At 39.9% G+C, this 27745-nt stretch overlaps 1 protein-coding gene across 3 annotated transcripts; it reads left to right on the top strand.

Annotated features, from left to right (window-relative positions):
• The first annotated feature begins 66 nt into the window (after positions 1-66).
• Positions 67-27283, top strand: LOC110175613 (oocyte zinc finger protein XlCOF6-like). 3 transcript variants are annotated; one of them, XR_008633470.1, is made up of 6 exons: positions 67-206; positions 289-417; positions 2949-3075; positions 22565-22673; positions 24494-26422; positions 26955-27283. XR_008633470.1 is itself a non-coding variant. In XM_055164023.1 (5 exons), exon 5 carries the CDS (start codon positions 24500-24502, stop codon positions 26312-26314), a length of 1815 nt encoding a protein of 604 aa, XP_055019998.1. In that variant the 5' UTR covers positions 67-206; positions 289-417; positions 2949-3075; positions 22565-22673; positions 24494-24499; the 3' UTR covers positions 26315-27283. The 3 variants fall into 3 exon arrangements, 2 of the variants coding, with proteins under 2 accessions (XP_055019998.1, XP_055019995.1); XM_055164023.1 differs by having other exon boundaries at positions 24494-27283; XM_055164020.1 differs by lacking the exons at positions 22565-22673; positions 24494-26422; positions 26955-27283 and adding an exon at positions 11219-13457.
• Positions 27284-27745: the final 462 nt, after the last annotated feature.

The raw sequence follows: 27745 nt of genomic DNA on the forward strand, positions 1-27745 counted from the left end.
TTATTTGTGAAAATATTTACTTTTTGAGTTATGTGACCTTTTACCTTGCCCCCGGAAGTAAACAAGAGAGAAAACTAGTAGCCGCGATAAAGAGAGAAAAAGACGAAAAAGAGAAACAGAAAATGTGTAAAGAGATATGATATAATATAATGCAAAATGAAAGACACGCTACTTTAACTACCGCTGGTGATGTATAGGCGAACACGGTAAATATTGTTTTCAGTTCTGCAATTATTTAAAGGCATTTATGTAAAGCTGAGACATTTTCTGTGTCTGTCTTTATTTTAGTTTTCACGGTGTTTCAATGTGTTGATGGAGTTGAGGATTACTACTAATAAATATTGACACACATGATCATCAGTGCGAAGTGTGAAGTCCTTTCTTGCGAAGAAAACCAGTGGAGCTACAGTGATAAAGGTTCGTGTCCCCGTACCTCTGTTTCCCGGTGCCTATGTGTAATGATATACAGGTCACAAGAGGGCGCTGTCGCGCTTTCAGTGTTTCTCATGCTACCGTGCACACGCTGTAGTAAGTCACATTTCATTACATTATGTAATTGTGAAAGACATCGATGTCCCCGTTAACACCGCGAGCCGTCCTCATCCCAAGTTACCATCATGAAGTCATAAAACAACAGCATGTGGCTAACTTTGTACGCAACTCATTAGGGTGAGCATCCGTATTTCGGTCGGACAGTCCTGTTTTAGAGCCTTCTGTCCGGACCTCTGTTATGCGTCCTCAATTTTGACATTTTATCCTCATTTCGGACCCTCGTCACAAATCCCCGCCCGTACTGCACCTGTGATGCTGTGATAACAATGTTTGAAACTGTTTGTGTTGAACAAAAGCAAATGCCTAAAAGGAAGACGTTCTTCTAACATGCTTGGTGCTCAGAGCATCGTTTTGCCAACAAGAACACCAAAGGAGAACACTATGCCTTGTGTAAACTGCTGTGTTGACATTGATGTGAGTAGCCGAGGTAAAGGTGCGTTAGAGACACGCACACACACTCCACATGGAGAATACTAGCAGTGCTGCCTACTCGTCTTCAACCTCTTTTTTTTTGCCCCATCAGCAACCAAAAGAACATTTACATTTTGTGCTCTATATTCTGTATGACAAAAAAACCTGTAGCGATGCAAGTATGTTCCTTAAATAAATCCATGGCTCGAAAATGGTGTTGTGTTCATCAAGTGACCTGTGTGTGCCACATACAATCATGTTGTTTGTCTTGAAACTGAAGAAGTGTGAAAATGATCATCATAATACTAATATAATATAATAAACAATAATAGAATCAGAATAATGATGATAATAATGAGAATAGTGACAAGTGCTTGTATCATGCTGTTTTTAGACATTTTGTTGTGCTCTGTGGTTGCCCCCCACCCCTCCCCCTTGGTTCCGTTACTGTCCTCACTTTTGGGCCGAAGTGTCCTAATTTTCAGAGTCAGACCGGTGGTCACCCTAACCAGGACTAAACCAGGACTAAACCAGGACTAAACCAGGACTAAACCGGGACTGGAAAAAAAAAAAAACTATACCATGTAAACCAGAACTGAACCAGAGCTGAACGAGGAATAAACCAGGACTAAACCAGGTCTAAAACAGGTTTAAAGCAGACTTACGGGGACTTAGAGTTTTAAGTGTACATGGCATAATCTACACAATGCGCACTTGGCTGCGTAAGATGGTCATTTATTCATGTGACTTGGGCAGTGAATGAAGTCTGACGCTCACTTCACAAACAACCAGTGGTGTCTTACAGGTTAGTACAGGGTAAACTGCACATCATTGTTTGTTTTCACCTCTGTGTCTCCATTTCCATGTGGATTTAAATGTTACAAGTTAACTTTTACATTTAATGAATGAGGCAGCAAGCTGACGGAAACTTTCAGCAGCTCTGTCTGTAAACTGAAGTCCTGCTGCAGACGTTCACTGTTGTCTTTTAGCTCACTGACTCATAGGCAGATCATTGTTGATTCATGTGTTGATTCAGGTGTCCAATATGTTGATCGCGATCTACCAGTTGATCTCCAAGCTCGTGTGGGCAGATCGCAGTGTCGTAGGACTCGTCTCGGACTCCATCGCGTTTGGAGTCGGTCTTGTCTCTTACTCCAGGTCTGACACTCGACAAGTGTGATCATATTTCATTACGGCCGCTGCTGTTGGCAATAAACTTGTATCCGCGTGCGGGAGCGTGCGGGAGGGTGCGGGAGCGTCTCTCAATTTGAGGGAAGACTGCAGTATGACCTGATGATACAAGAATCCAGTGCCCAGTGAGGTTCATTTGGTCTTCCAATAATTGATGTTATTATTATGTTATTACAGGTATGAAAACAAACTGAAAAAAGAACCTAATAACATAAGAATCCATTGCGTTTCAGAACATGTCTGTAGATGTTAAACTACAAAATCAAACAAACACAAGTACAGAACTTATAAGCCAGTCCTGGGAGCCAAAGAGCTGTGCCTGAGTGTGTTTTAAATGTAGAAAATGTAGAAATGTAGAAAAGTAGCGGAACAGCTCCCTCTTCTGGTCATATTGTGTGTGTAGTAGTAACAGTAACAGTCATTTGTACTGAGAACATCAGAGTAAATCATGTAAAGACGAAGGTGGGGTTTTTTTTCATGCCTGCTTTAAGCTTCTCATAATTTTTATTTATTTATTTTATTTATTAAATATTTTACCGGGTCAGTCAGTTGAGAACACCTTCTCATTTACAATGACCAAGAGGCAGAATAAAACAGAAGCACAAACAGAAAACACTGATCAACTATAACATGAAACTGTGAATAGAGATATAAGACAATTAAACATTTGCAGATTAAAGATCTAAAAGTCTTAAAAACATGTGCAATTATCCTGTAAAATACTCTGGATGGAGTTTTTAAAAGTCCACAGGTAAAAACTAAGTTTTAAAGTCTGTTGCTGTTGTTGGTTCCAGTCATTGCTGCAGAAAACTGAAATGAGGAGGGGCCCAAAGCTGTGAGGACTTTAGGAATGACCGGGGTCACATCTCTGCTGGAGCGCAGTGTGCATCTGGAGCTGTGGATGTGCAGGAGCGAGCTGAGGTAGGACAGAGTTTTACCAATTAAACATTTATAATTGAACAGTAACCAGTGTGTTTGTGTGCGGTGTGGAGAGAGGGACACTGTACTTCAGAGTCAAGTGCAGTGTTGGTAGTGAATGGTGCATCTGTGACAAAGTGTAGGCTGCAGGATAAATCACATGGAGCTTATGGAGCAGTGTTTTTGATGCTGAGCTGTAAACTAAGTTTCCATAGCCAATGATCGGGAGGACTGTAGGGGAGAGCAGGCCACAGTGGATCAAGGGGCACAGTGAATCAGTGGTTCTATTTTTATTTTATGCAAAGGGAATTCCTCGGTGGTAGCAGTACTAGAATGTTTGGGGAACACCAAAAGGTGAGTGAAAATATGTTTTTCAGCATCAGAAGTAAAATACTGAGTTAGTTTGATATTTGTGATTATGTAGAGCTCATCCAAGAATAACTTGTAATTCAGGTGTTGTAATGAGCTGCAGCCTGGATGAAAGTGAAGCACATGGAGTTTCTATGCAACAGTTGGTCATTTGGTAAGTAGGTCATCTGATCTAAAAAGAGTTCATTTGGGGCACATTGGATCACTCTTGCTTGTGATTCACTGTGCTCCACTCTGTTTTTTAACTTTATATTGACTCTAACATAATGACAGATCAGGGGCCTCATTTATAAAAACTGCGCAGGAGTTGTCGTAAGTTAGTGCGTACGCCTAGTAGCGACAAGGCGTGCGCCACGCAAACTCCATATTTAGAAAACCCACCGCACGCACCAAACCACGCAATCTTTGCTTTATAAATCCCACCTGCAACTACAATTTGCGCACGTAAACCTACGTCACGTCACGCCCTCTCCACACCTCCACCTCACCATAAAAGGAGCATGTAAAGTGACTCGTGAATGACATTTCCCTAAACATGAGCCGATAATCAGTGGGTTTGACCGAGACACGCGGGACAGAGGGAGGAGGACGCTCCACACAGCACCACGCAGCACCACGCAGTTACGTCAAAGACTTTATTAAAGACTTTATTAAACAAGGATTAATAAATAAATACAAAACTAAAAGTGACAACAATGACTCATCTGTTCATTTAATCATTTTTTATAATATTTAGGCAGCACATCTTGGCAGTAAAGCCCATGTGTTTTTTCGCTGTTTCAAGAGTTTTATCGCTATATTTTTAAGTCTGTCTATGAAGTGTGTGAGGACTGGCCCTGTATATTTAATGTATAAATAAATATATATATATATATATATATATATATATATATATATATATAATATATATATATATATATATATATATATATATATATATATATATATATATACGTGCACGCGCTGATCTGAATGGTCAAATTTTGAGCGCGTGCGAGAGATTCAGATGCCCTCCCCTGTAGAGGGAAAGGAGCGAGGGAGGGACACGAGGATACGAGGACACAGATTTAGCACGAAACACATCAGATGCAGATGTTATTCTGCCAATTAAAGTCCACACGAAACATCCAAACTGCTGAACCTGTGAGTGTGGGTCTGGGTCTGTGAGTGTGGGTCTGGGTCGGCACGGGCACGGGCATTATTCTGTTCTTCATACAGTCAGAGAGCAGCTCTCATGTACAAGAGTTCTCCATTACACAGAAATGTAGGAAAGATTTTGGTTGGGGTCAGGTTCGGGCAGTAGGCTTCGTGTTGTCCGCAGACTCAGGTCACTCTGGCGCTCGGTGCGTAAAGACTAAAGTAAAAGTGTTAAAGTTGCGTTCATTAAATCAAAGCCTGGCTCCTGCTGCGTCCAAGGGAAGAGTTGTTCTCTCAGGTCGGGTCATTATTTCGTCCTCTGTGTCGGTCACAGTCTGTGTTCTATAGAAGTCTATGGTCGCGGTGTGGACTGTGGGACTCTGCGCTACACCGAGTCCGGGAACGTGGCCGCGTTCGTGCACGAGTGTCAAATGTATAATATTGTGGAGAATAATGAGTGGAATAAACAGCCCTTCTCCGTATTTTGTCGAACCAAACACTTAAATGCGCAAATCAGAAGGTAATTCTTCTTTATACGTGGATTTTCTGATCAAACACTTCCTCAAACTCTGTTCACTTCTGCTTCTCTCCACGAGTGTCGCTTTTTCCCCGTGTCTCCAGACTTTGCGTAGAACTTACAGGAGGTTCCCGAGTTGGCGTAGAGTTAAGCAAAGAGCCACGCCTTAGGCGAGTTTTATAAATACCGCGGTTGGCGTAGGAAGCGCGCACGCACGGATTTTTGCGTAAGCAAGCTTTATAAATGAGGCCCTAGATCAGTTCTTTTATACCTCTCTCATTCACTGTTTAATTTCCAACTGTCTGTTCATTCAGGATTCTAAAATGTTATTTTATTAGGTCTTTCATTTTACAGTAAGGCCTGATAGTTTAAATGCTCGTTAGTAAGGACCCGAAGCAGTTATTTGAAACTTAGTAGCATTTTTTTATGGACAACACACAGCATTACTTACTTATAATAAAAAAAGAAACTATACTATCATTAGCCTGTGTTTCAGGCTGAAAAATAACTTTTCTGATCCACTGTGCCCCGGTCTCCCCTAGTTTTGACCAAAAGCTCTTTTGCGGGGCATCTCAAACCTTTTTTGATGTCGATACAGGAAACTTATTCTTAGTTTGGCTTTAGTGAGCAGACTGTGAATGTGCCTTTCAAAATTAAATGAAGAATCAAGCCACACACCTTGGTACTTGTAATGACCGACAATTTGGATCTCTGAGCCGTCCGAGGTGATCATTTTATGTGAGCTCTTGGTCTATGGGAGGTTTCTATTAAAGATCATACTAATCCTGTTCTTCTCTTTTGAATATGATTACAAGGGATTTATTTCTGTAAACACAAAAAGAGAGATGAACACTGGCGTTAACATGACTCAAGACTCCGGCTGTTCTTATTGTTTTAGAATTTGAGCATTGTTCAACATCAACCACAAAATGGAGCCACTTGTACACTTCTGTTGCTTCTATACACTTGACTGACTGTTACGACCCAGCTCTGCTAGGGACAGGGGGAAGTAACAAAATAACCAAGGTTGAAAAATGGTAAAACTAAAGTTGTGATTTATTTAACAGAATTGTAAGGTAAACCAAACAAAACAATGATTCTTACAAGAATTAACAAAAAGAGGCTCTAAACAGAGTGGCTAACAATATAAGGAAAGATAAGAAAACCAAAACGGGGTACACTAAATGAAACAGAAAAACAAAAAAACAAAGTCACTAGGACTCTAGTATCTCAACAAACACAGCACGAGAGACACAAAGATGGCAAGCAAGTCCACAAACAGAACAGCTGCCCAGAGTGGCAGGGGGCGGGTCCTTTTATAGGGCCGGAGCTCCAGGTGTAGGCCTGGGATTGGCCAGGTGTTTCGGGTTCCACCATTCAGCGGGAGGGGCTCCAGATGCCATCTTAAATCGATTCCTCCAATCACAGCATCACAGCGGGGGTCTGTATACGGAGGCTTGCAAACACACACACACACACACACACACATGGATCTAGGCAAATATGGCCAGGAGGATCTGGAGGCCTGTGGCCGTAACACTGACCCTGATCGAGTTTCCAAGTGTGTGTGTAAATACAGTTTATTCACATCACAGTTAGAGTCTGTTTATAGGCCTGTGTTTGATGTTAGATGATGATGCAGTTAACCGCATGGTAAGGTAATAAAAAATAGACTTTATACATGTATTTGGAACATTTTAAAACCATCATATTTGCATCAGTTTCACCAGAATTATCTGTAGGTAAATGTATATGTAAAGTGGTTATATGGTTTCAGTCCATCGACCTCTGGGTCATGGGCCCATCATGCCACTCTGAGAAATGACGTCGACATGGTTTCATTTTTTTGGTAGTTTTGAGTGGCATTTGTACAAAACTGTTCTTAGGTCCTGTGACCACAACAATGAACAGAACAGAACACTGAGAGGCTCCTGACTCTGCTGCTGCTGCACAAGTCGAAGTTATAAACAGTGTTGGGGAGTAACAGATTACATGTACTGGCATTATGTAATCAGAGTACAAATTATGAGTAACTGTATTCAGTTACAGTTACTGTTTCCATGAGTGGTAATTACATTACAGTTACTTTGTTGAAATAAATGGATTACATGGTGGTATTTTCCTGTTTTCACATTTTGGGCTAAACCAGGACTAAACCAGGACCAAACCAGGACTAAGCCAGGTGTAAACTAGGACTAAACCAGGACTAAACCAGGAGTAAAACCAGGTCTAAACCAGATCTAAAACAGGACTAAACCAGGACTAAAACCAGAACTAAACCAGGACTAAAACAAGGACTAAACCAGGACTAAACCAGGACTAAGCCAGGTGTAAACTAGGACTAAACCAGGAGTAAAACCAGGTCTAAAACAATTCTAAAACAGGACTAAACCAGGACTAAAACCAGAACTAAACCAGGACTAAAACCAGGTGTAAACTAGGTGTAAACTAGGACTAAAACCAGAACTAAACCAGGTCTAAACCAGGACTAAAACCAGGACTAAAACCAGAACTAAACCAGAACTAAACCAGGTCTAAACCAGGTCTAAACCAGGACTAAACCAGAACTAAACCAGGACTAAAACCAGGACTAAATCCAGGACTAAATCCAGGACTAAATCCAGGACTAAACCAGGTCTAAACCAGGTCTAAACCAGGACTAAACCAGGACTAAACCAGGTCTAAACAGTATGACACAAACAGTAGGTGGACATAATTTAAAGCAGCAGTGATCTCATATAAAAATTATTTCTGTATCAATAATATTTTTAGTACAGTTAAGTAAAGATTGGGCTTTTTATTGTCTTTAAGCAGATTTATCTTATATTAAGATTTCCTCGTCTTTGTTTCTATACAGTGAAGGCTGTACCAAATGGTGAAGTTTCTTGAGTGCATCACATGGGCATATTAAACATTGAATTGATATATTTGTTTGACTATTACACATTGAGTTGTTTAACCACTGAAATCTTATGGATGTACCACTGTGTGAAACATGTATACTTTTAAAGTAATCCTTTGCAGATATAGGTTGTGTCCTTTTAAGGAATTTCATCGCAGAGCAACAGTAACAGATTACATGTACAAGAGTTACGTAATCAGAGTACAAATTATGAGTAACTGTATTCAGTTACAGTTATTGTTTAAGTGAGTGGTAATTAGATTACAGTTACTTGTTGAAATTAATGGATTACACAAAGGTATTTTCCTGTTTTCACATTTTGGGCTATACCCTTTTTTAAATTTTTTTTGGTAATTCCACTCATTGCCGGACACTAAACCAGGTTCAAACCAGGTCTGAACCAGGTCTAAAACCAGGTCTAAACTAGGTCTAAACTAGGACTAAACCAGGTCTAAAACCAGGTCTAAACCAGGACTAAACAGGATTTAACAGGATTTAACAGAATTTAACCATGCTGTGCAGACCATGTCTCCTCTTCTATCAATAATATTTTTAATTTGGTTTAGTAAAGTCTGGGCTTTTTATTTTCTTTTAGCAAACAAAACATCTTATGGGAAGATTTCCGAGACTTTGCTGCTCTGCAGCAAATCAAGTAATCCAAAGTATTCAGATTACTCACTTTAATTAATTTAATGGATTCCGTTACAAACTACATTTTGGGGCATGTAATCTGTAATCTGTAGGGGATTACATTTTAAAAGTAACCTTCCCAACACTGGTTATAGGTGCCACAAAACCTCCAAATGCTCTACTTCTGTTCAGAACAAATCGAAATAGTAGGTTCAACAAATACCTAGGCTATGGTTTTCATCCATTTTTGAATTGTTTTTATTGATTATGCTCCAGATTTTGAAATGAGGAAAGTAAAAAGAAAACTAAAGTTACATTTTGAATATTTGCCCATTTCTTACACCATTTAGTAACTTGAATGAAAATGAATTGAATAGTGTCAAAGGTAAATTATCTTTTGCCAAACCGTTCTTTTTTTTTTTTTTTTGTATTGGAGAAGCGTGTGAAAAACTGCCAGAGAAAGTTATTTTTACTTTCGCTTTTTCCAGCTCCCAGGTGGATTTGCACAGTTAGCAGGTATGAGTCTGGTTTGTGGAGATGCAAGGTCACTCACAGTGGACATATATTTTTCCATGCAATAAAAACATCCAGAATGAAAAATCATGCTTACATTTTTAATCTATTCTTGAATAAAAATGTTACATATTTGGCTTTAAGTGACGTTTTTATCTGTTACAGTGAATACTTTAGACCAGGGGTGCTCACACTTTTTCAGCATGTGAACTACTTACAAAATGATCTACCTAATACAAAGCCAAGCAAACTGCCTGAAATTGTACAAAAACAATATTTATTTCAGGCACATTTACAAGAATCGATTAGAATATTTCTTCCAGGTGAATTTTCTCCTGGCTCCCTCCTGACCCGGCTTCTTCCTCTCCCTCACTCTGGGGTCAGAGGTCAACAGGCCAGCTAAACGGGACAGGGAAAAGAAGATGAAATTAATGAAGATGTTGTGCATGTTGAGCCCTGTGAACATATGAACTCTTATGAACTCTTTATACCATAGTATATTACATTGTACATACAAAAAATTTTCAGATCAGATTTTCAAACTAAAAAACTGGGACACCCCCGGTTTGGAGTGGTTGGTGTGACTCTGACTGTGACTCCAGTGAATAATTATTTTAATTAATTGTTCTGCACTCGGCCCATTCATGACAAACATGTGAGTCAGTTTAGTCACATTTGTTCTTTAATGATTGAGTCTTTGGGTTAATTCCCTGACAACAATGCAATGGAGAACAGAACCAAACTGAATAAAAAGGCATGTAAAGCAGACTTATTCCTGACAATAAATAGATCAATAAATAAATCCACACTGTGTCCAGCAGAGGACAGACAGGTCTGGATAGAAGTCTGCTCAAAAAAGCTCCTGCTCTCTACTGGACACAGTGTGGATTTAGCAGTTTTGTTTTGTTTTTGTCAGGGATAAATCTTTTGAACATGTGTTTTTATTCAGGTTGTTTCTGTTCTCCATTGTACTGTACAAAGCCGTGGGGCATAATAAAAGCTGGACGTAGTTATCAGTACAGTCATGACATCACTTAAGGTAAAATCAAGTTTATTTGGAGAGCACGGTTCTCCAAACACTACAAATCCTTGTAGTGTTACTGACCTTTGACCTTTGACCTATGGAAGATGTGTAATCATGGTTGTTACCATGATATCAAATCTTAAGAAACAGACTTGCACCAAAGTTAGGACAATGCCTGGTGCACTCTACCCTTCCCCCACTTGCTTCAAGCTCCCCATCTTGGACCTGTGGCTAACTGAAGATTGATTGACTTGTGTTCTGCAGAGACATTTCCTGTCATGCTCTATTGCACAAAGGCCCTCTCAAGGATTAAAGATCTTTTACAACAAACCTACATTGTTTCTCCTCGATTGACAAATTGACTGAAGCAACTCAGATAAGCTAACTATAATCAAGACACTGATCGAACAATCTCAGCTAAAATGGACTTTCTCCAGAGAAAGAAGATTCATTCCATGAATTATTGCCAAGCTGTTAATGGTTTTTGTAACTACTGTGAGTTGAATTTTACAGACTCCTCACCTCACTCACTGTAACCAGGACTTCCTTCAAAAGAAAAGGACAGGCCTCAGATCTCAGTTCAGTTCAGAATGTAGAAGAGAACGTAGGAAAGACCCGGAGCTGAACAAGAGGGGCAATGCCCAAGAAGTTCTCCCTCTGTTCAAAGCTGTGCCTGTCACTTGACGTGTTTTTATTCAAATATCTGTAGCCGGTTTGATTAGCAAAGCTTTTATATTTTTTTTTCGCATTTAAATATTTGCATTTTTGCAGACAATAGTCTTATTGATTGATTAGCCTTGATCTGTGAGCAGCGCTGTTCAGACCTCATGGACACTGAAACGTGTCCCCCACTCCTCTGTAACAGAGGAGAACGTCCCTCAGCCTGATGCCGCCTGATTTGATAGAACACGCCTAACTGCTTTACGCCTGCTTTAGTCCTCAGTCTACTTGTGACCTTTATAATAGACTTTGGGAAAGACCAGATCAGAGGAGAGAAGAGATGGGCTAATAACATGTTTTTTTGTTTTGTCACTCACTGTGTTTGTGTTTGTAGAGGGACATGAAGCAGCACTGTTGTACCACGTGTGGAAAGAAGTGTCCCACAGCCTGGGAGCTGAAGAGGCACCAAACGGTGCACTCGTCAGAGAGGCCCTTCACATGTGACACGTGTGGGAGGTCATTCAAGACTGAGCAGGTCCTTAAACTGCACAAACTCACTCACTCTGGAGTACAGTTCAAATGTGGCCAGTGTGGGAAAGTATTCAAGAGCCAGTCCAGCCTAAAGGCCCACCAGAGGTTTCACACGGGGGAAAACTTGTTTAGCTGTGACCTGTGTGACAAGCAGTTTGCAGTAAGATCTCAGCTGATTCATCACAGGCGCATTCACACAGGAGAGAAGCCCTTCACATGTGAGCAGTGTGGGAGGAGCTTCAGGGTGAAGAGCCACCTCACCCTGCACCAGAGGATCCACACTGGTGTCGGCCTCTTCAGCTGTGACCAGTGTGACAAGAAGTTTCCCACCAAACAGCAGCTCCAGGCCCACGGGCCTTTCCACACAAGAGAGAAGGCTTTTGAATGTGAGCTGTGTGGCAAGTCTTTCACAGCAAAATCCACATTATCAAACCATAGAAAGATACACACCGGAGAGAAGGCCTTCTCCTGCCACTTGTGTGGGGCATCATTCATCTTACAAGCTTCTCTAAAAATACATTCAGTCGTACACACACGAGAACGAAACTACACATGCAACCAATGTGGGAAAAGTTATGGACATTATTCACATTTAAAGAAACACAAACTCATTCACAAGGGAGAGAAGAATCACAAGTGTGATCAGTGTGGAAAGGCCTTTCTGAACCAGGAGAGATTAACCCGACACAAGCACATTCACAGCGGAGTACGCTTCCCGTGTGATGAGTGTGGAAAATGTCTTTCCAACTACGCCAAATTAAAAATCCATCAACAAAGACATTCAGGCAGTAATCTTCTCTTCTGTCAAACATGTGGCAAAGCATTTGTGACACTAGATAGTTTAAAAAGACATGAGCTCTCCCATTCCACAGCTCGGCCTCACGTTTGTGACCAGTGTGGGAAAACATTCAAAAGGAAAGATGGCCTGGAAGTACACATTCAAAACATTCACAATAAGAAAAGCTACAAGTGTGAGCAGTGCCACAAGACTTTCGTGTGGAAAAGCTTACTGAGACAGCATCAGAACGTGCACACAAAGGAAATCCAGTTCTCCTGTGACCAGTGTGGGAAAGAGTTTTATGAAAAGGCCAAGCTAAATAAACACATGGACTCCCACAAAACAGAGCGGCCTTTTACCTGTGACCTCTGTGGGGCGGCTTTCAAAACAAAAAGACATGAACAAATCCATCAGAAGGCGCACATAACAGAGAAGAACCACGTGTGTGATGTATGTGGCCGGGCGTTTGCTGACCTCTCATATTTGAAAAGACATAAAGTCATTCACATGGACAAACCTCATGGATGCAATCAGTGCAGAAAGACCTTCGCTCGACCTGAGGAGTTACAGTCTCACCTTCTAAGCCACGCTCAGACAAACTCAGAGGAGAAAATCACGCCTAAGCCAGTAGTGTGCGACCAGTGTGGGAGAGGATTCAAAACCAAGGCTTTGTACGCATACCACTATTACGTCCACACCAGGCACAAGCTGTTTCCATGCGACCAGTGTGACAGTGTCCTGTACACAGCCAAGGCTCTGAAGGCACATCTGCAGGCCCACGCTAAAGCACAGCAACAGAAAGGACCGGAAAACAAGAACACTCAAAACAAGATCAAACCTGGAGACAACTCTTTCACTTTTAAAACGACTGGAAATCCGCCTGCACCGAATCCCAGACTCCCACTGAAGGTCTCATGCTCCAGCAGCCAAATAACAATGAGCTTCTGGAGGACTTTGACACATTTTGACATTTATTTGCAATGTTTTTAGTTGTGATTAAATAACGATACCAAAAGTAAGTAGTAATGCAGTAACTAAGTAGTAGTGTTTTACAGTTGATTTAGATTGATCTGAGATTGAGCTGATTTAAAACAAACTATAATAAAAAGTTTGTTTGTATGATTCTGTGGTGAACTGAATAATCACAATGACTGAACTGAATGCTATTATCATCATTACATGTAACTCACATTGTCCCAGTGCACATTATCCAAAATACAGCTTGAAAAAAACTTTACAAAGATGATAGTCTCTCTAATAGAAGGTTCACGTGTGTCTGTAAGTCTATATATAAAATAAAAATTCACTTATTTGGTTAACATATAAACAGTGTTTATATGTGTTTTGTTACTGTTTCCATGTGTGGTAATTGGATTACAGTTACTTTGTTGAAATTATTACACGGCGATATTTTCCTGTTTTCACATTTTACCGGACACTAAACCAGGACTAAACTAGGACTAAACCAGGTCTAAACCAGGACTAAACCAGGTATAAACCAGGATTTAACAGGACTAAGCCAGGACTAAACCATTTCTAAACCAGGTCTAAAACAGGACTAAAGCAGGACTAAACCAGGTCTAAACCAGGATTTAACAGGACTAAACCAGGTCTAAACCAGGACTAAACCAGGACTAAACCAGGCCTAAACCAGGTCTAAAACAGGTCTAAACCAGGTCTAAACCAGGTCTAAACCAGGACTAAAACCAGGTCTAAACCAGGCCTAAAACCAGGCCTAAACCGGGTCTAAACCAGGACTAAACCAGGTCTAAACCAGGACTAAACCAGGTCTAAACCAGGTCTAAACCAGGTCTAAACCTGGTCTAAACCAGGACTAAACCAGGTCTAAACAGTATGACACAAACAGTAGGTGGACATAATTTAAAGCAGCAGTGATCTCATATAAAAATCATTTCTCTTTCAATAATATTTTTAGTACAGTTAAGTAAAGATTGAGTTTTTTATTGTCTTTAAGCAGATTTATCTTATGTTATGATTTCCTCGTCTTTGTTTCTCTACAGTAAACAAAAGTCTGTTCGTGGAGACTTGGGCTCAACAGACAATTTGAAGAAACAAACAAGAATTTTCAGGATGTGGTTGTTACATTCATGTAGTTTTAAAAAGCATGACAATATCAAGTAATCCAAAGTATTCAGATTACTTTACTCACTTTAAGTAATTTAATGGATTACGTTACAAACTACATTTTAGGGTATGTAATCTGTAATCTGTAGGGGAATACATTTTAAAAGTAACCTTCCCAACACTGATTACATGTACCGGAGTTACGTAATCAGAGTACAAATTATGAGTAACTGTATTCAGTTACAGTTACTGTTTAAGTGAGTGGTAATTAGATTACAGTTACTTGTTGAAATAAATGGATTACAGAGAGGTATTTTCCTGTTTTCACATTTTGGGCTATTCCCAGGTCTAAACTAGGACTAAACCAGGACTAAACCAGGTCTAAACTAGGACTAAACCAGGACTAAACAGGATTTAACAGGATTTAACAGAACTTAACCATGCTGTGCAGACCATGTCTCCTCGTCTGAGCTTTTTATTTATTTTTTTTTAGCAAACAAAACATCTTATGTGTAGATTTCTGAGTCTTTGTTTCTCTACAGCAAATCAAGTAATCCAAAGTATTCAGATTACTTTACTCACTTTAAGTAAATTAATGGATTCTGTTTTTTGTATTTTTTTGTATTGGAGAAGCGTGTGAAAAACTGCCAGAGAAAGTTATTTTTACTTTCGCTTTTTCCAGCTCCCAGGTGGATTTGCACAGTTAGAGCACAGTGCTGTTTGAGTTTTGGTTTAGGAAAATGACAACCGCTGCTGTCGATTTTGTTTCTGTTACAAAAGCCTGACATTATCGCAAATCTTTATACTGACTTTTTTAAATTCTCAAAACCTCTGTGAAATATTCAGACTTTTCAGCAAGTGCATTTTTAAACTGGAAATGGTGCTGGAAAGTCACCTGGAAACAGGAAGTTAAAACTATACTACAGGACATTCTCTATGGAGATGAAACAAGCAGGTATGAGTCAGGTTTGTGGAGATGCAAGCTCACTCACAGTGGACATATATTTTTCCATGCAATAAAAACATCCAGAATGAAAAATCATGCTTACATTTTCAATCTATTCTTGAATAAAAAGGTTACACACTGGGCTTTAAGTGCCATTTTTATCTGTTCACAGTGGATACTTTTGATTTTTGATCTTGATACTTTTGATCTTGATACTTTTACTTCACATTTGACAACAGATATTTATACTTTGTACATTTGTGAACTGAATTGTAAAGTTAAAAAAAAAATAAAATCAAAAATGTCTAGAAGTGTAGCCGTAGCAGTTAACAATTCAAATGAAAGTACAATGTTATCTCAAAATGGCACATAAAACAAGAAGCTGACTGAACGGGATTTCAGATTTTAGAATTTGATGGTGGGAGACAAGAGGAATAAAGGAAGTTAAATTCACAAATGTTGAACCTGATCCATTCACTTCTAGTATTACACAAAAGCGTTTTAACAATGTTCCTATCTATTTTAAATATTATTGGTCTGTTCAAAGTGATGTCATCTAAAACCCAAAATTCAATGATTGGTCCAGATAAAAGGAATAACACAAAACTAACTCAACAACAACAAACGTGAAAGTGAATATGACAAAAGAAACATTCATATACATTGTTGGTTTTTACACCACAAACCCAAACCCAAGTAACATAATCCTCAGTTGTTGATGCAAATATATGACTACACGTGAAATTATTCCAGTGAAGAAAAGAGTAATGCAGATAAATTAATCACATGGTTTATCAAAAATAGGCTGTAGGGCTGTACACTTTTAAACCGGGCGTACACTGTGCAATTTTTGACCCTTCTTGAGATGATTTTTCACTCGTGCAACTATTTTGGGGATCGGGTCGAGTTTTGGCTTCATCGTGTGTCGTGCTTCGTGTAGTAAACATGATATTAAGAAAACCGATTAATACTTCATGACCAACTCCAGATCAGCATTTGTAGGTCGCAAGAAAATCAAACTTGTTTGAAATCCAGTCGCCTCTCGTGAGGGTTTCTCTGTTGAAGTAGTTCCACGAGGAGATTTGCCAGAATCTGTCAGACTGAGCATGTGCGGACACAAAAGAGGAAGCAGGATATGAGGTTGTAGAGGACGATGGCGCCGGTGACTGTTTTGGACACAGGTCATGGAGGCGCAGCTAATCGAGCAACACAGAACATAAGTTTGGTGAAAAACTTGATGCTTCTTACCTCCAGTTCCTTCTGAAGAACTGACAACCCATACTGCCCAAGTCTGCCCATGTCTGCCCATGTCTGCCCACGTCTGCCCACGTGAGAACTGAGCGTCTCTCTGTGACTCAGAAGGAGCAAGACACAGTCAGTCTGCAACATGCCAAAGCGAAAATGCCCATTTAACAATGAGTTGTACAAGAAATTGTCCATTTTCCATCCCGGTCGGGACAAGTGAGAGGCCATGTGCACAGGTTGCGAAGTGAGAGTACAGCGTTCCCTTGTTTTTCAAGGGGGTTACGTTCTAAAAATAACCCGCAAAGTAGTCAACTTTATATTTTACAATTATTCTATCTGTTTTAAGTCTGTAAACCCACTCACCACACACTTTATATACTTTTTTTAGACAGGACAGGTGCAACCTTTTCTGAATCCTTCTTAAAACTTCTTGCTGCTGTCGTCCTCTTGTTATTTTCCTCCTTCTTTATGTAACGAACCCAAGATTCATTTATTCCGTAATGGAGCCTACAGCACAGAGTCCTGCACGACTCCATTTTTGGAGACCCCCAGTACAACACCACAACCGCCCGTTAACCCAAGATTATATCAAACTTTTGCACTGCTTACGCCACAGACTGAACTAAGACTAAACCAGGACTAACCCAGGACTAACCTAGGACTGATTCCAGGACTGATTCCAGGACTGAAGAGGAGGACTAATCCAGGACTGAACTAGGACTAAAACAGGACTCACTGTTGGAACGGGCTCGGAGGTGACCGCAGGAGAAAGAACCAATGGAGAGCTCTGAGGTAAACGCAGCAATTGCCTGATCGTGCTTTGCGGACAAACTGCTCGATGTTCTCTCTCTTAAGGCCAAGATTAGTCCTGGTTTAGACCTGGTTTAGTCCTGACCCACCCATGTGTTAAAAAGACAAAAAAACACACACACACACACACACAAATAATAATAATAAAAAATAAAGAAAAGAAAAAAATCAGTGAAATGGCGAGACCGCGAAAGGTGAACCGCAATATAGCGAGGGACGACTGTAGCTCAATGTCGAGGCCCGACCTCCCACCCCCGGTAAAATGTCCAGGTTTTCACAAATGGAAATATGGTCACCTTATGCTATTTGGTCGTGACGTATGTAAAGTGCCACTAACGGGGCTAACTGGTATGTTAAACTTTTCCCAAATCCTGTACAAAGAAGAACAGTAACCTCTTTTCCCTTGATCAAATTCACCAAACATTCTCTTTGTTCCGGCTTTAAATCCTCGATCTCGGGAATCGTTGACAACACAGAATGTCTGACTCTTCACTGATTGGCTGGTGCCTGAACTCACACTTGTAGGTTTTTTGCAAACTGTCTAGTGTATTCTGATTCCTGATTTAGTCACTGGAGAGAAAGGAAATTGAGCGGAGGCACTAGGTAGCACCAGTCTGGCTACAACCTTACAGCCATTATTTGACTTTTCTGGTCACATAATGGTCTGATCCTTCTTGTTTCCATGGAGATGCTTTGAATGTTCCTTCTTATAGCATTTAACATATCTCTCTTGTATTTATTCAAGCAGGTGTCACCTTTCCACAGCTCTGACATGTAACTTGGCTTGGTCACCTGCCTCACCTGCTTGTCTCCATGGAGATAAGTGTATTGCCGATCTTTTTGCACTTGCACAATCACCACATAATCCTGGAATTTACCCAGACTAGACCAGGATTTGAGCAAATCTACACCATGACTCAAACTGAGACCAGACCAGGACTTAACCAGGACAATGTACAAAGCAGTAACCATGAAGACGAGCAAATGACGGACCCTCCACTAGAAAAGTTACGCAGTCCGCTTTTAAATCCCAGCAGCACTTACCTTGATGGAGTAGATGAGGGCGGCCAGGCCCAAGCAGCAGGGGTTATAGTAGAGGAAACACAAAAGAGACCAGATGATGTGGTCTTTAGGCACCTCCTGGGCCACGTTCACTGTCTTATGTTGGTCAACTGTTATCGCCTGTTCCCCCTCACTGTAGCACATGTTAACACGCAATGGAACGCTGTCAGAGTTCATTCTGTTGTTGCGATCGCTGTGTGACAGGAGAATCTGTAGTAGTTGCAGCAGCAGTAGTAGTAGTAGTAGTAGTATCTTCTGTCTCTGATGTAAGTGTGTGAGGGAGTACAGGAAGTGTTGTGAGTTTTTATCTGTTACACAAGCGTTTTTTTCAATTTCCTATTAAAGGGTTTGTTAGTCGCTTTAATACAAGTGAGCAACACAAAGCACCAGACCTGGAACCTGCTGAGGCTTGATTTCTTTCACAATTCTATTTTACATTATTCTTTGCTTGGTTAAACGTAATGAAAACATGAACTCATATTAACACCTCTGCTCAAAAATGAGCAGCATTAGTTTGATCTCATTGAGTGTTGTTCAGTAGTTTGGTCATCGGCCACTAAATTCCACTTGCACAGAACAGAGCAACTGGACTCTGCATCACTTCATGTTCTGTCATGGAGCAGTTCACATGGTTATGACTGACAGGACAACAGAGAATGAGCTGTAAACTTGCTCAGTTTTTAACAAAGTTACTGTCTCTGTGTGCCATTACAATGAGCTGACTCTGGCTACAGATCACCATGGTTACCAGAGCAGGCAGCGCTCATGCACTATGTCCTGCTTTTACTTAAAATCAGTGTCTGTGTTGTACACAGCTGGATCCATTTGGAATCATCTGTCTCTGTACTTAATACAAATTCAAAAAAAGTTAATTTTTAAAACTAAATTAAAGCAAATTATACTTTATAAAGAAATTGTAATTAAATGTTCAAATATATCGGGTGACAGATTTGTCACTTTTTTTATCTGTATGTGTAAACTGAATATATATATATACATACACATATATACATATATATATATATATATATATATATATATATATATATATATATATATATATATATACACACACACACACACACATATATACATATACATATATATATATATATATATATATATATATATATATTATATTTTATTTTATTATTTTTTTTTTTTTTAACTAACAGAAAGTGTGTTTGTGAAAAGTACAAAGTACATGTTTTTGTAATGTACTCCAGGTATAGTTATTGCTGCGGTAATGACTAATGGGGACCCAAAATAAATAAATAAATAAAACATGAAGTGCAGATTCAGACTGTGAGTTGCAGTGATAAAGGTGGCTGGGGTGAGTTATAATAAAAATAATAGTTCTTGCTGTTGTGGTTAGTAGTTCTACCAAAGCTAGTGCAGCTGAGTGTTCAAAATGAAACATATGAAACAGTCCAGTGCAGAATGAAACTGCAGCTAAAACTGAAAAACAGCAAAGTGTGTCTCCAAACAGTCACTTACACTTTGAGCAGGATTTTCTTTAGAATATATCTTTGTACCTAAAGTAGAAATAAATCCAATACCCACCATTATATTGTTCGCTTACAGTCATATCACCCTGAACACGGCCGAGCTCGTCTCTGACGCTGAGCAGGGCCGGGCCTGGTTAGAACTTGGATGGGAATCACACATGGGAATACCAGGTGCTGTAAACTTTTCATTCTGCAAAGGACTGTTTCATATGTTTTATTTTACTCCTTAAAAGCTGTTAAACATTCAGGTATCCTGGTTTTGATTTACAAAGTTAGTTAGACAAAAAAGGATGACAATATTAACCACAAGCGCAATAACTGTTCTTGTACCAGCCCGACCAGGATTATCACTGCACTGACAGGTCAAAAATAAGAGAATAAAAGAAGCACTGTTCATGTCTGTATGTATAAAGCGTAATAGGGATTCCATATTTTTCCCATTTATGCAGATTGGGCCTTAGTTTACCATGAGTTGTAGTATACTAATTGCAGCAGTAGAAGCCAACAAGTGAATTAATTATTTTTACTTTCTTTTATTTATTTTTTTACTTTTAACCTTATCCTCACAATTTGTTCTATTATTTGTGATGGAGTTCAATTAACAAAATCCAACAAACAGAACTCATGTAGAAAAGAGAAGGACAGCTCCCTCTTCTGGTCACATTGTAGTAGTGCAGTAAGTCACAGTAACAGTCATTTTCACAAAACAACATGACAAGGCCAATGTATTTCTTTTCACTCGTGTTTATCCACCTTATTCCTGAAGTTACTGTGGGCACTGCCATTATCATTCCAGTTGTATTATTTTGTGTGGGGCAGATGATCTTGACAACAAATAAGTGCAGTATATATGGACTACAGAGCTGTTTTAAAGCCCTCCAGAGAACTGGTGCAGTGTTTGTTGATCACATGAAACCTGAACATTTTACACAAATGAAGTGACTTTATGTCATGTTTAAGATGCAAAACTTTTCCCAAATTGTCCATTGACATGAATGGGATCTGAGTTTAACCAGAAACGCCACCACAAAAATGCGTGAATTAGGAATAAGGCGGATAAAAAATGTAATATTTATAGATAACAGTTAAAAGTTGAGAAGAAAGCTAAACGCTTACAACACCTGGTATTCCCGGGGAGTCTCCCATGCAAGTACTAACCGGGACTAACCAGGACTAACCCTGCTTAGATTCTGCTCAGAGTGGTATGGCCATAAACAAAAGACTGTGATATGGACACTGTTGTTATATCATCTTCATATACATTTAGGACTATGTTTAGAACTCTATTTAGTTTTAGACATGTGGAATAAGCAAAACCCTTTACCTGACTGTACTTGTATTACTGTGACTGTGGCTTATTACTACACTACTCCAGTGTGACCAGAAGAGGGAGCTGTCCTCTTACTTTTCTACACAGCTCTAGTGTTTAAAGTACGGGGTACACGAGTTCTGTTTGGTTTATATATATGTGTGTTTAATTTAATTTAACTCCATCAGGTACAACAGGCTGTAACATGGTTCAAAGTAATGAACAGAAAATATATAATAATAGAAATAATAAATAAATAAGAAGAAGAATGCCACTGCTGCAATTATTATTTCACTACTACATCTCACTTTAATGTAGAGCTGCACATACATATCATTAATCTAATCACAATAATCTGTATTTCTAAATCTTGTATGTGGACAGGAGGAGGGGGCACCAGGCTCTGAGTCAGATGAAGTCAGACTGGAATTAAAAAGGAGAGTGTGAGTGAAAGAACTTTGTGTTTTAAAGAAATAATTGTGTATGAAAACCAGGATACTTGAATGTTGTACAGCAGTAAAACTGAACACATCAAATTGTTCTCTGCAGAGTGAAAAAAAAAGCTATATACCTGGTATAGATGTTTACAGAGATCATAACATTTACATTCTAAAGAAATCCTGCTCTAAGTGTAAGTGAATATTTAGAGACACACTTTCTGGTTTTACTGTTTCTCACTTTTAGCTCCAGTTCAGCCCATTTATTTTTATTCTAGTCTTTTTTATTCTATGTATTGTTAAGGTAAAGGTTGAATCTTGTGGGGAAATGCATTCTTCACATTTGATCAAAGGCCAAAGTGTTTTGTTTCTCTCGTGTTTATAAAAATGTTATACTTATAGATTAAGATAGAATAGTTTGGGAAAAAAAGAAACAGAGAAAATGTATGGTATTCCCAGGTGGTCTCCAAGTACCAGGCCCAGCCCTGCTGAGCCTCCAAGAACAGATGAGATGGGGCACGTTCAGGGTGGTTTTCATGTGGCCTTACCAGCTTGTCAAAGTCTGATCCTAGGAGCTCAGCAGGACTGGACCTGGTTAGTACTCGGAAGGGAGACCGCTGGGAAAATCAGGTGCTACAGTGAAGTGCCAGCTGCAGAATCTGTCTTGTCCTTAAGCAACGCACTTCACCCACACTGCCTAGTGTGAAAGTGGTGTGTGTGTGTGTGTGTCTAGAATCATTTGGAGGTTTTCAGCCCTAGAACTGACAATCTACTAAAGGTAAAATCTACTAATCTACTAACAATCTACTAAAGGAAAAAAATGTTGTCAAGTCTCAAGTCCTAAAAATAGTGACTCAATTTAACAACATTAGAACATGGTTTACAGATTACAAGGGTCAGTTTTGGCTAATACAGGACCTTTCATGAGTAGAACATATATGAAAAAAAAAACACACACACACACAGAAGATTCTAGTGGTTACTTGTTTCTTTATCTACTAACCATGAAGTATTTGTTCCAACCCCCAGCTCCCTCCCATCCCACTTATCTGAGGAGAGACGTGCACTGGTCACACTGCTGAAGGTCTCCAGAAGAAGCAACATTCCAGCTCTAGCACTCTGACTCTTCTCGTCTTCTGTGAGTATTTCTGTCATTTACATTGAGCTATCGGCATGTTCTGTTTCATACAGCTATGATTAAAAAAGAAAGGAGACCCTGAACCATGATGAAGTTTCAAACAAAGTTCGACACCAGACAAACTCGAGAATCGAACGATTATGTGGTGTCAGTTTGGTTCCTCCCCCAGTGTTTGTGTTTCAGGACCCATAACTATTTTAAACAGTTATTGGTCGTTTTTTCTTTTTCTTTGTAGTAGTGCAGTACTACTGAACGCTGACCCTTCATTTTATTTGTATTGTGATTTTCATGCATCTTTCTTGTTGTATAAAACTCTGTCATGATTTTATGTACAAACTGTGCTCTCCAAATAAACTCGACTTTACCTTAAGTGATGTCATAACTGTACTAATAATGTACTAATGCCCAGTGTTGGGAAGGTGACTTTTAAAATGTATTCCCCTACAGATTACAGATTACATACATCTAAATGTAGTTTGTAACGGAATCCATTAAGTTACTTTAAGTCAGTAAAGTAATCTGAATACTTTGGATTACTTGATTTGCTGTAGAGAAGCAAAGACTCGGAAATCTTCACATAAGATGTTTTGTCTGCTAAAAGAAAATAAAAAGCCCAGACTTTACTGAACCAAATTAAAAATATTATTGATAGAAGAGGAGGAGACACGTCCACACAGCAGAATTTAGTCCTGTTAAATCCTGGTTTAGACCTGGTTTAGACCTGGTTTAGACCTGGTTTAGTGTCTGGTAATGAGTGAAATTACAGAGGAAAAAAAAAAAAAAAAGGGAATAGCCCAAAATGTGAAAACAGGAAAATACCACCGTGTAATCCATTTATTTCAACAAGTAACTGTAATCTAATTACCATCACACATGGAAACAGTAACTGTAACTGAATACAGTTACTCATAATTACCCAGAATAATGAAATTGAGTGTGTAATCAGGTGCAGTGTCAGCTGTAGTCTGTTAGTCAGAGATAAGAACTGAAAAACAGACCGTGTAACTATGTCAAGGCCTTGTGTGATGCTTAACAATAAAAGAGCTGTGGGGAGGACGAGAGCTTCAGTGCTAGGTTCAGTCAGTTTGCTCTCACACTCCTTGCTGCAAGTAAACCAACCACAGTGTCGTCTCTGGCTTGTTCTTTAATGATTGAGTCTTTGGGTTAATTCCCTGACAACAATGCAATGGAGAACAGAACCAAACTGAATAAAAAGGCATGTAAAGCAGACTTATTCCTGACAATAAATAGATCAATAAATAAATCCACACTGTGTCCAGCAGAGGACAGACAGATCTGGTTCTCCAAACACTACAAATCCTTGTAGTGTTACTACAAGGATAACCAGGACTTCCTTCAAAAGAAAAGGACAGGCCTCAGATCTCAGTTCAGTTCAGAATGTAGAAGAGAACGTAGGAAAGACCCGGAGCTGAACAAGAGGGACAATGCCCAAGAAGTTCTCCCTCTGTTCAAAACTGTGCCTGTCACTTGACGTGTTTTTATTCAAATATCTGTAGCCGGTTTGATTAGCAAAGCTTTCATATTTTTTTTCACATTTAAATATTTGCATTTTTGCAGACAATAGTCTTATTGATCGATTAGCCTTGATCTTTGAGCAGGGCCTGATATGATAAACACGTCTAATACAAGAAAGATGCATGAAAATCACAAAACAGGCAAAAAGCTGATTCCCCTGCTTTAGTCCTCAGTCTACTTGTGACCTTTATAATAGACTTTGGGAAAGACCAGATCAGAGGAGAGAAGAGATGGGCTAATAACATGTTTTTTTGTTTTGTCACTCACTGTGTTTGTGTTTGTAGAGGGACATGAAGCAGCACTGTTGTACCACGTGTGGAAAGAAGTGTCCCACAGCCTGGGAGCTGAAGAGGCACCAAACGGTGCACTCGTCAGAGAGGCCCTTCACATGTGACACGTGTGGGAGGTCATTCAAGACTGAGCAGGTCCTTAAACTGCACAAACTCACTCACTCTGGAGTACAGTTCAAATGTGGCCAGTGTGGGAATGTATTCATCAGCCAGTCCAAACTAAAGGCCCACCAGAGGTTTCACACGGGGGAAAACTTGTTTAGCTGTGACCTGTGTGACAAGCAGTTTGCAGTGAGATCTCGGCTGATTCATCACAGGCGCATTCACACAGGAGAGAAGCCCTTCACATGTGAGCAGTGTGGGAGGAGCTTCAGGGTGAAGAGCCACCTCACCCTGCACCAGAGGATCCACACTGGTGTCGGCCTCTTCAGCTGTGACCAGTGTGACAAGAAGTTTCCCACCAAACAGCAGCTCCAGGCCCACGGGCCTTTCCACACAAGAGAGAAGGCTTTTGAATGTGAGCTGTGTGGCAAGTCTTTCACAGCAAAATCCACATTATCAAACCATAGAAAGATACACACCGGAGAGAAGGCCTTCTCCTGCCACTTGTGTGGGGCATCATTCATCTTACAAGCTTCTCTAAAAATACATTCAGTCGTACACACACAAGAACGAAACTACACATGCAACCAATGTGGGAAAAGTTATGGACATTATTCACATTTAAAGAAACACAAACTCATTCACAAGGGAGAGAAGAATCACAAGTGTGATCAGTGTGGAAAGGCCTTTCTGAACCAGGAGAGATTAACCCGACACAAGCACATTCACAGCGGAGTACGCTTCCCGTGTGATGAGTGTGGAAAATGTCTTTCCAACTACGCCGAATTAAAAATCCATCAACAAAGACATTCAGGCAGTAATCTTCTCTTCTGTCAAACATGTGGCAAAGCATTTGTGAGACTAGATCGTTTAAAAAGACATGAGCTCTCCCATTCCACAGCTCGGCCTCACGTTTGTGACCAGTGTGGGAAAACATTCAAAAGGAAAGATGGCCTGGAAGCCCACATTCAAAACATTCACAATAAGAAAAGCTACGAGTGTGAGCAGTGCCACAAGACTTTCGTGTGGAAAAGCTTACTGAGACAGCATCAGAACGTGCACACAAAGGAAATCCAGTTCTCCTGTGACCAGTGTGGGAAAGAGTTTTATGAAAAGGCCAAGCTAAATAAACACATGGACTCCCACAAAACAGAGCGGCCTTTTACCTGTGACCTCTGTGGGGCGGCTTTCAAAACAAAAAGACATGAACAAATCCATCAGAAGGCGCACATAACAGAGAAGAACCACGTGTGTGATGTATGTGGCCGGGCGTTTGCTGACCTCTCATATTTGAAAAGACATAAAGTCATTCACATGGACAAACCTCATGGATGCAATCAGTGCAGAAAGACCTTCGCTCGACCTGAGGAGTTACAGTCTCACCTTCTAAGCCACGCTCAGACAAACTCAGAGGAGAAAATCATGCCTAAGCCAGTAGTGTGCGACCAGTGTGGGAGAGGATTCAAAACCAAGGCTTTGTACGCATACCACTATTACGTCCACACCAGGCACAAGCTGTTTCCATGCGACCAGTGTGACAGTGTCCTGTACACAGCCAAGGCTCTGAAGGCACATCTGCAGGCCCACGCTAAAGCACAGCAACAGAAAGGACCAGAAAACAAGAACACTCAAAACAAGATCAAACCTGGAGACAACTCTTTCACTTTAAAACGACTGGAAATCCGCCTGCACCGAATCCCAGACTCCCACTGAAGGTCTCATGCTCCAGCAGCCAAATAACAATGAGCTTCTGGAGGACTTTGACACATTTTGACATTTATTTGCAATGTTTTTAGTTGTGATTAAATAACGATACCAAAAGTAAGTAGTAATGCAGTAACTAAGTAGTAGTGTTTTACAGTTGATTTAGATTGATCTGAGATTGAGCTGATTTAAAACAAACTATAATAAAAAGTTTGTTTGTATGATTCTGTGGTGAACTGAATAATCACAATGACTGAACTGAATGCTATTATCATCATTACATGTAACTCACATTGTCCCAGTGCACATTATCCAAAATACAGCTTGAAAAAAACTTTACAAAGATGATAGTCTCTCTAATAGAAGGTTCACGTGTGTCTGTAAGTCTATATATAAAATAAAAATTCACTTATTTGGTTAACATATAAAAAAGGCAGAAGGATTTACTTAAGTGTTTCACCTCAGGTCTGTGATGTGGCGTTTGTGTAACATGTGGAATGGTGTGCAGGTCACCAGGACCTCTTGACTCCTCTATATTAACTCTTAGTCCTAGTTTTTGAAATGTTTACTGTCATGGAAAATTGTCTTTTTAAAATAATAAACATCTGTTGAAGCAGTAAAGTAATAGTTTTTTCATATCTTTTCAAAGAGAGACAGAGGACAAGTGTGTTCACTGCAGGGTTGAAACTCTGTGAAGCAGCATCAGACTTACAAAGCAAAGTATCCAAGGACAGTTACTCCCTGTAAGGAGGAACCGAGCTCTCCCCAAACAGGATGTGAAACAGACACACGAGAACTGTGAAAACGGCACGAAGAAGCGACAACGGTATTTTCCTATTACATTAACTTCAATCTTAAGTCTGGGGTATAACATCTCTGTATGCATAATCATACTTAGCATAGGGAAAGAAAACACTGTCAGGGACAGGCACTTTTATAATTCTGTTTTAATAAATCTGAGAGTATGATTCAAGACAACTTCAGTTCATTGTCTTCTTTCATTGTTTGCTTGTAGAAATCAAGAACAGTAGTGAGGCAAAAGTGAACAGAGTAGCTACAGGTCACCAGAAAGAACGGGGGGAGTGCCCTTAGGAGTGTGTGTTTACAGTGTTTATAATGTGTATCTGTGTGGGTGTGGATGTGTGGTGTGTGTGTGTGTGTGTGTGTGTGTGTGTGTGTGTGTGTGTGCGTGCATGCGTGTGTGTGCATATGTGTGTGTATGAAGGAGGATCTGGTGAGCAGAGTGTTATCTTGGTGAGTTCCCAGAGGGCCACAGGAACTCACAGTCCTGTCCTTGAGTCCGAGCAACAATGAACTCTGTAACTCTGTTGTGTTGTATGTGTGTGTAGTTTACTGCTATTCACCAGTAACTTCACCATTAATCCAGACATAAAAGTGTAAAGTAAAGCACATTGCCAAATACCTTGGGTCAATAAGGTC

The sequence above is a fragment of the Boleophthalmus pectinirostris genome, unplaced genomic scaffold, assembly GCF_026225935.1.
Source record: "Boleophthalmus pectinirostris isolate CB_2022bp ecotype Guang Dong unplaced genomic scaffold, ASM2622593v1 HiC_scaffold_11, whole genome shotgun sequence".
NCBI lineage: Eukaryota > Metazoa > Chordata > Actinopteri > Gobiiformes > Gobiidae > Boleophthalmus > Boleophthalmus pectinirostris.

Excerpts from the sequence above, each read along its gene's own strand:
- LOC110175613 (XM_055164020.1), top strand. The coding sequence starts at position 11,225 with ATGAAGCAGCACTGTTGTACCACGTGTGGAAAGAAGTGTCCCACAGCC.